This window comes from Siphateles boraxobius, unplaced genomic scaffold (genome assembly GCF_051911475.1).
Source record: "Siphateles boraxobius isolate OS27281-9 unplaced genomic scaffold, OSU_SipBor_1 68, whole genome shotgun sequence".
Lineage (NCBI taxonomy): Eukaryota > Metazoa > Chordata > Actinopteri > Cypriniformes > Leuciscidae > Siphateles > Siphateles boraxobius.
Window position 1 is genome coordinate 7249564 of NW_027509195.1, and position 9269 is coordinate 7258832.

Genomic DNA, 9269 nt, shown 5'->3' on the forward strand with positions numbered 1-9269 from the left:
TGCCATTCGCACTGAGCGGAAGAGAAAGCTGCTCTTCCGGTCACTCCCTACAGAGTTCATAATAAGAGTCCAAACTAAATAGTGCTACATTGCTCTAGCATCATCTTATTATTAAGGGGCCTTTTGCACAGCAGCGTTAAGGAGAAAATACTCAGCAATGGTGTTTACTTATGAATTTGCACATGGTTTGTCTTAAAGCATATTAAAAACACCACAGACGTCAAAAACTTGATTTTCACCACAGGGGGACTTTAAGAGAACATATTTATTTACTCACAAATAAAACAAAGTACATGTTTAAAAACTGAAAGAAACCATACATGACTCATTACAGCAGTGCAAGATGTAAGAGAAGAATGTAATTGTTCTTGAATGAGTTCGGGTAGCTGAATCAAGATGAACGCTGACAACAGCACAAACAGCCCACACAATTTCAAATGGTATAAAATACACATCTATGGTAAGAGATAATTCAGAGTAAACAATGAATGCACATGACTAGACAACTACACATCCCATCAGTTCAAGTTTAAAATCCTATGAGGTCTTTCAAGGCAGGCATGGTGGAAATATGATGTACAGTATTTTCATTGAGTTTCATTCAGTCCAATCACAGATACATTCCTCTGACACCACTTTATAAAAGATAATCATCTGAACGACATCTCCCTGACTAGAGCCTGAGATGAATCCTTTGGCATCAGTGTTAAGCTGTAGCGTCAGTGGCGGATGCGTCCTGTGAGGTGGATATTAGAGCAGCATCATGCACAGCAGTGAACGGATTGGAGAGCTGCTCTTCCATGGACGAGTAGATGAGGTACAGCAGGCAGGCCACCAGGAGAAAAACCACAATCTGAACCCACAGAGGCACAAGACGCTGCTGAATCTCCTGCCTCTCCAGTGTAGCTGGACTCAGTGGTGGCATTTCAGGGTATTTAAATTGCACTGGGCGTCCTGCAGCTCCCTTTATAGGCCGTCTCTTTGTAGCACTGCAGGCGGAAAAAATACATTAGAATGGATGTACACAGTGAACATTAAAGCAGAGGCATGCTAATCAATAGTTTGCAAACAAATGGTAGTACTTGAGTACGAGAAAGGTATCACAGATGATACTAACTAGATTCCAGTGGGGGTTTTAGCAGTGTCAGGAAACATCTCTGAAAGAACATCTATAACAGGTTCCTATTGGCCAGAGAGAGAGAAAAAAAAAAACGTCTGAATAAGATAAACTACATGTATAGATGTAGTGTACAATAGAAATGAAAGTGAAGCAGGATATCATAAAAATATGGGAGAATAGAGTGAAGAGGAAGAGAAATACCAGCCCAGACCCAAGAAAAACATGGGGCAGATTTGCAAGTCATGTGGAAAGCACCATCGCAGTGTAATGGACTAAAAAAGTCCTCTAATTATAATAATATATTTTAAAATGTTGAAAAAAGGTGATTGTTTTCTCCTTAAGGTGATGCTGATTTTTTTTTTAGGATCATTACTCCAGTCTTCAGTGTAACATGATTCTTCAGAAATCATTCTATGATGATTTGATGCTCAAGAAACATTTATTATTATTATTATCAATGTCGAAAACAGTTTCGACACTGCTTCCTATTTTTGTGGTTATACACGATGCATTTTCCAGGATTCTTTAATGAATATAACATTCTAAAAGGAACAGCATTTATTTGAAAAAGAAATCTTCTGTAAAAATGTCTTTACTGTCACATTTGATCAATTTAATGCACCCTTGCTGAATAAAAAGTCAATTTGTTACTTAAATCTAATCTTACTGACAGAATAGTAGTGTAAAACCTTTTATAATAATTACATATATTTTCATGACAAATTTCTCAAATTCTCAGAAGCCAACTTTAAAGAGGAAAAAAATACTCCCATATTCATCACAATGATTGGTACATTTGTAAAGTACAATTATTTTTTCCCCCAATGCTTGTGTTGAAATAGGTGATGAAGAGTGTAACTGTGGCTCAGCCATACAGGGTTTAAGCATCATGTGAGCTGCATTCATGCGCATTAAGATCGAAGACACATGGGTCAGAAACAAGAAAGCCAGGCCTTTGATAGAACTCATGAGCGCTTTTCCTCTCTCTGACCTACCTACCAAACACCAATGCAGTGACTTCACGGTATATTAAATCAGGAGAAAGAAAGCTGTACTAAAAATATACTAAAATTTTCCTTTGTATATTTCACAGAGATTAAAGCTCTCAGATCTGTAAAGTCAGTGAAATACAGTGAGAAAAGGGAAGAAGAAATAAAAGTGAGAAAAGGAAGAAACAAAAGAAAACTCAGAGGGATTTCCCAAAGGATAGAGGGAGTGTGAACGCCCATTAGATGTCTGGCAATGCAATATGTCTGCTGAATTAAACATCCACCGAAAGAGTGAGGACAAACGAAGAGGCAGATTCTGAGGAGAGAAGAGCTAGGCTGAGGGAGAAAGCAGTTACTGTGATAGTTTGTTTCTGATGGGCTGATGGAGATGTTAAACAAAGAGATCTGCCTGTCATGGTGTCTTTATCCAGCCTCATGTAACCCTGATGAGAAATAAGAGCTTTTGTCAGACTTTAGTGCTGCTGTTAAAGCAAACATACTATCTGTAGCCACAAACCCGCAGGGCCCTGCTGTCCACCGTCTGCTCGGTTCTCTGACCAAATCTCCTCTCAATCTCTGTTTGCTTTGACTGAGGACTGAATCTGTTCTCAATCTGCAGACAAAACAAATACAATCACACAGCAAGAACAAACCCCTAAGACTTAAAACTACAACCAATTAAAACAAAATCACTGCCAGACAATCATCCCATAATTATTGAGATATCTCAGTTCAGACTCCCCTCTTCCACCATCTGAGTGATGCTGAAGCTTGTGTACTGGGACCCACTTTGACCCAAAGACCCATTCTGGGAGGAGTCTAAAGACTTGTGCTGAATCTTTCCCTGCAAGAGAACCAAACTGAATAAAGCACAAGTGGAATGTATGCAAAGCAATATGACATCCGGAAAGGTCAATCAGATGTAGCACCGACAGCCCAAAATCCTTCAGTGCAATGGAACCAAACAATCCTTAAAACCAAAAAGTGCAAGACAGCAAAACAAAATACAGTGTCTAAATCTCTTAAATCTTTCACAACACAAAATCTGTGGAAGAAACAAACGGTAATGTCATTAACCCCTTTATCCCCTGCAGAAAAGGATCAGATAGGATGCTGTGCCCATAAGAAAGGTCCATACTGTACATTTACGAATCCAGCTGAGGGCATAAAACAGCGGGGGTAAAAATCTCTGCTCTGACTGAACATGCCCACCTGTGGATGTGAAAAATGCGATACAACATACATTACAATTTAATGCCATACTAACTTTAACCACAGAGTGGTATCATTGTTCATGTTCAGACTACTGAAAACCACATTGGGACATTAAAGCTGCAGTGCATCATTTTTTTATACTAAAATACTTTATTCTGTCCAGCTTAATTAGTAGCTTCTGTAGGTTGAAACAACAAAGCTCTGCAGAGCTAAACATGTTCTGTTTGGTGCTTGCCTCTCTTTGGTATGCGAGTTAAACTGGGTTAGATGTTCGCGAATGAAATGCGCACAAGCCCTTTGCGTAGTTTTGAGGGACTGGCTTCATAGAACCCGGAACCCATCAGACCGTTTTTACAAGGAGGGACATAGCAGTGTAGAATAAAGGTAAAATATATGAAAAATAATGCAATTTTTTAAAAATGAAGCATGAACATGTTTGTGGCGAACAGGACCAATAATAACAGGACGGCCGAGGGACGTGAGAGAACGGCGCGAGACCGGGGGTGCGATTTGCTAATGAGTAACACCTGTGAAGCGCACTGGTCTCGCATCTCTCACGCAGGAGATGAAGCATAAAGGAGGAGCGATGACGTTGATGATCGAGAGAGGAACAGGCCTGTGTTTTGGTTTTTGTATTTGTATTTTATTTTAGCCAGCAGTCGTCAGCGAGGGACTGCTGGCTACTGAAAATAAACAAAGAACTGCCAGCAGCCCCTCGCGGATGACTGCTGGCTAAAATAAAATACCAATTCAAAAACCAAACACAACTAAAACACAGGCCTGTTCCTCTCTCAATCAACGTCGTCGCTCCTCCTTTATGCTTCCTCTCCTGCGTGAGAGATGCGAGACCGATGCGCTCCACAGGTGTTGCTCATTAGCAATCGCACCACCGGCCTCGCGCCGTTCTCTCACGTCCCTCGGCCGTCCTGTTATTATTGGTCCTGTTCGCCACAATGTTACAGTGCACCCCACAAACACAATCAAGCCTTCGAAAAAATGTGTTTTACCACCCCTTTAAGGACGCACAGAACCCTAAGTGTCCTACGCTGCCCAACATAACAACATTGGTTCTTTAGGGCAGGATTATCTGTGTTTGCCATTATTTATGACACCCTTTTATGATGCTGGTAGCATTGAAATTATATACTACGGCTTTAAAATCCATCATACTACTGAGTGAGCTTGAGTTACCATCATGGGCCTCTTTGCTACATCAAAAGTGTCAATCTCACATACATAATTTATGGCCTTACACAACAAAACTGATGGACAGCTGGTTTGCCTTGCCTCTTTACACAGAAAGACCCAAGCAACAACTGTTGTCCATGTTAATGATCAAAACACACTCATAGCAGAATATGGAGAGTCAGTTGAGATAATGGATGAATCATGTTTCAGTCTCAGGGAAGTAACAAAGGATGGATTCAAGTGCATGTAAAGCCACTTACTTTGCTAGCAGTTTTGCCGGTCTCTATACGGGACACTGTTTTGGGCCGAAGCTGCTCTGACTCTAGAATACATGCAAAATGAAAATGTATTACTAGCAAAAACAATAACTGAAGAAGTCCTTAAGAGAAACACAACAAAAAAAATGTATTTTACTATAAATTAGTGATGGCACACAATGGTTGACAAGGTATAAAAAAAATGTTTGGCCTTCCATCCACACTGAGACAATGTGTGTATTCCTGCGAAAATTTAGCTTTTTGAAGACGCTCTCCCAAGTGGGTACATTTTAAAACACAGTTTTCATGTTGTTGTGTGGACGATGAAAACAGAGGCATTTGAAAATGATGACGCATGTTTAGTCATGTGATGCATTTTGTAACGATAGAAATCTGTTATAACGGTATGTGCCTGCCTACTATGTGCTATTCACTTTCACAGTGTTGCTAAAGATAAATGTTACTTTGTACCCTCTTCATATTACATTCTTGAAAAACGACAGAAAAAAAAAACCCACCAGTAATTGGTAAGCAACTTTGCTAATGAAACAATCATGCCAGAAGAATAGCGCAAGAATTGTATTATGTCTGGTCTCGCTGTAACATATCAGTGAGCTTTAATTATATATTAAGCATGCGCAGTAAGATGATTTTTAGCATTATCCTAAGTTTCAGTGTGAAACCTTTGAAAAATGTGTGGACAGAGAGCGTTTTTTGAAAACAAAAATGCGGTTTTCAAATGTATACGCATTAATGTAGACATAGCCATATTTACCATGCAAACGGGTCTCAATAGTTTTAAAGTCCTCTGATTGGGGTCAGTTGAACCCAAAGAAGCCTATTTATTCAGGGATTTGTTAAACCGATTAATCGTCTAATCAATCAGGCAACCCATTGAGTATTCGAGTCAATGCTGCACCGTACCGGAGTCCTCATCTTCCTCCCTCTTAGCCTCTTCCTCACTGTCCGAGTACAGGCCTGCGTCCCCTGTGCCGTTGACCCTGTGCTGTGATGTCTGTGCTGAAAAATCCAGCAGCCTTCTCAGCTTCTTTTCATATAAAGCTCTAGTGGAAGCTGCTTAGAACACACACACAAGAACATGTTGAATTTATGGCATAATCTGTTTTGAAAGGAAAAGACTGTGACTCAAACAGACTGACCTACAATGGGTCCGGCTTTAACCCCATACAGGAGCAGTTTGGCTTTCAGCTGATCATCAGTCAGTGAGCTCAGGTCTACCATGTCTGCCGCCTCTTCTTTCTCGGCCTGTACAGGGTAATACACACACAACAAACTATTTAATCAAATCCTCTGGAGGCAGTGAAATTATAGCGATTCATCACGGTGGAGTGAGGAATCAGCACATTTTAGCATAATCTTATAAACATATGCTGACACTTGCTTGCCAAAGGGTGAACCTCGGCTCACGCAATCCTCAATAGACTCTTGTTTTGAGGCTTTCTCGCCTTTGCATCTTGCACTGACACGTTCTGAAAAGGGGTCACATCCAATATTAGCTGCTGTAGCAGTTTCCCAACCCATACCAACCTCAGGCTGTAGAAACTTCTTCACATTTTAGCAGAATTGAGCAAAAACGCTTTCCATGATCAAGCACAAAATAAGGTGTACGGAAAAGTGTCAGATAAAGTGAGCCCGGATGGAAAGTTAACATATTTGGGATGAATTCCGGAAATATTAAAGTATAGAAAAACTATTAAAAAAAAAGAAGTGTTGTACAAATATTTGAGGTTTGCATGGTTATGTAAAACCAGATGAAATGCACAGCAGTGCTAATGGATCAGAACAGATGGCATTTATCTGAGCCGTCTCAACGCAGCATTCAGAAAACCCTCTGGCAATTTGTTTCTCAAACATTTAAGCGGCAGATCACTTCAACAATAAAACAAAAATTGCAGACCACTAGTCGTCTCATTTGCTAGTCTTCACCGATCCTGCCTTGAGCCACCAATAATATCCATACTTTTCCTAGCAAAAATACTAGACAGCAGTTTTGTGCTTATTTGACTGGAATTTATTAGATGGCAACTTTCAGTTAATGACCCTAAATGAGCCGTCTGTTTGCTAGCTTAGAAGTTAGACCAAAACGCTTGCATTATTATGAGACAACAGAAACACTTAAAAACAAGTTATTGTGTGTGTATGTAGGCCTATAGTATTTAGTAATAAAAACTCAATTAGCTTTTATTTTTATATTTTCAGTTTCATTTTAAGTAACTTTATGCCATATAATAGTATTTTAATTCAGCTTTATTTTTTTCAGTTTTAGTACTTTTAGTTCATTAACTTTAACTTATTTTATTTCAGTTAATTGCCAATGCAACATTTCCAATTTTTTTCATCTAATGTTTATATTTTATTTTAGCTTTATTTCAATTTCCAAAAATTATTTTTAATAGTTTTAGTTAACAATACTAAATATAGTCACTAACAGCTTGGTTTTCGTTACCTCGGTCAGTCTACACAATATGCATGTCGCAATTAAACACAATGAGTGACGTTTTTTATCCTGTTGCTCATTCTTTAAATAGTTCTTAACATTTTCTTATAATTAACTAAAATTGCACTAGTAATAGATAGATTCAAAAGAGTTTGTTAATTTAAAAAGTTTGTTGTAAAATATAAAACAAGAAATTGCCAACTCTGGCAAAGGCATGCTACTTTCCACACCACTTGTGCACACTTGTAATCATAAACGGAAAATACGACACCAGAGTCTAAGATGGCTCTGACCCAGATTCCCCAGCCCCCTTTGAGGCCCCCCGACCCACACACACACCTGCAGTGGTCTTGCACACTGACAGAGTTTGTGTGTGTGTGTGTGTGTGTGTGTGACAGCTGGAGTCTTATTCTACAACTTTGAGGAATCATGTTTCAGTCTCACTCAGGAAAAAAAAATCCTCATTTTGACAGAACAGTCTTTGATGTTTTGAGATGCATGCATGCTTTAACTGTATTTCACTGCAGTTGGGAGCTGACAGGCAATGACCTACAAACTCCTCAACAGCTTGAAACCAAAGAACATATGGGTATGAATATTCACAGCACAAATCAAATCCACTTCAATCACGCCACCTTGTGTCACACTGCTGGATAGACAAGTGTGGATATAGAAACAGTTTGGGGAATCCTACAAAACCTGTCTGTAAGATGGGAGGCATCTGTCAATCAAAACACTGTCAAGAGCAGTAAGCAAATCTTCAGGAATGAAGATTAATAACGTGACCTCTACAGCTGCTACCTGCGTTTTAACTCACGCTGGCATTATGATGATGATCCTCCTCTTCATCACTAGAGAAATCTGTGCTGTTTGTCCTCACATGCTTCAGATAAAGCTCCACATAAGCGTGTTTCTTGCTCTCGGGTGGAGGTAGATCCACATTATGCGCTATGAGCGCCGACTTCAGCCTCTCTTTGGAGAAGTGAGCTGGATCTTCCACAAACACCGGCATGTGTCAGCTGTGGAAAACTAACACATCTGAAAATCCAAGTCCTGAGGAAATGATTTCCGATGCACGGTGAATGAAACGTCGGCTTTGTTTTACAAAAGAACGGTCTAAGTTGTAAGCTCAGTGAGTCCAAACAGCCTCGTCATCAACAGCTGCTCTCTAGGCTCTCCTTATATGCGCGCTCAGAAACGCCTATTGATTCATTCATGCGGCCTGGTCATGCAAAATAAAAATAAAAATATATTTAAAAAAATCACCACTGCACAAGTTTAAACCAACACAGAAGTCACAGGAGACCAGAAACACACGGATAATAATTCACATTTATGGTCAATAACGTGAGCAGCTTGCAGTTAACGTTAATAAATGGCAATCTAACGTTAACGTTAGTCTGTTTGGTCATTGTTCGCGCGTGACCAAGTTAAACGCGGAAAAATATGAAACCAATTATGTTTGCAAACTCACCTTGCTAGAAACTGTAGTGCTTTTCACTGCGGACAAAGTGCAAATGGTGTTTTAAACAACCCTTAAAGAAGCAACGTTACCTGGATAGTATTTTAATATCCGCGCGCTGACATGACGTCCTCTGATTAATAATGACAACGTCACAAGTTGGATGTTTTCCCGCCATTTCTTCAAAGCCATGTCAACTGAAAAGATATAATACTATTCTTAGTCTTTATGTATTTTAAACATATATAGCCTATGTAAGGGGTAGTGTGGTAATGACCAAATGAATAAATAGGCCTACAGGAACTTGAAATGCTGAACTGATTTAATTATTTTTATTATTTCTTACTTGTAGAATACCTGAAAGTCTTCATGAAATCAAAATTGAAAATTCTTATTTAGTATGGAATATTGCACTATTTATTATAAATGGTTTAGCCTATCCGTGCACATAACTTATTTATTTAGTCTATTTATTTATTTAAAGGTCATGTGCTCACTTAGGCCTAACTTCCCCTCCCTCTTGCAGCAACAGCTCTTCTCTGTGTTTACTGTGTTTACAACCTTTCACTCACATGACATC

General features: G+C 39.3%; 1 protein-coding gene across 1 annotated transcript; it reads right to left on the reverse strand.

Moving 5' to 3' along the window:
- Positions 1 to 247: 247 nt before the first annotated feature.
- On the reverse strand, positions 248 to 8840 carry lemd1 (LEM domain containing 1). The gene is made up of 11 exons (XM_077214350.1): positions 8702 to 8840; positions 8045 to 8246; positions 5930 to 6035; positions 5694 to 5843; positions 4773 to 4834; positions 3253 to 3321; positions 2852 to 2953; positions 2627 to 2722; positions 2466 to 2552; positions 1118 to 1182; positions 248 to 989 (listed from the first exon to the last, which is right to left on the reverse strand). Exons 2-11 carry the CDS (start codon positions 8237 to 8239, stop codon positions 707 to 709), a joined length of 1215 nt encoding a protein of 404 aa, XP_077070465.1. The 5' UTR covers positions 8240 to 8246; positions 8702 to 8840; the 3' UTR covers positions 248 to 706.
- Positions 8841 to 9269: the final 429 nt, after the last annotated feature.

What these genes read in the sequence shown, in the direction of transcription:
- lemd1 (XM_077214350.1), bottom strand. Translation starts at nt 8,239, where the DNA reads ATGCCGGTGTTTGTGGAAGATCCAGCTCACTTCTCCAAAGAGAGGCTG. An exon ending in TAAAGCCGGACCCATTGTAG is followed by an intron (nt 5,844 to 5,929) that starts GTCAGTCTGTTT and finishes TGTTCTAAGCAG; the next exon opens with CTTCCACTAGAGCTTTATAT. An exon ending in TGGACAGCAGGGCCCTGCGG is followed by an intron (nt 2,553 to 2,626) that starts GTTTGTGGCTAC and finishes ATTTCTCATCAG; the next exon opens with GGTTACATGAGGCTGGATAA.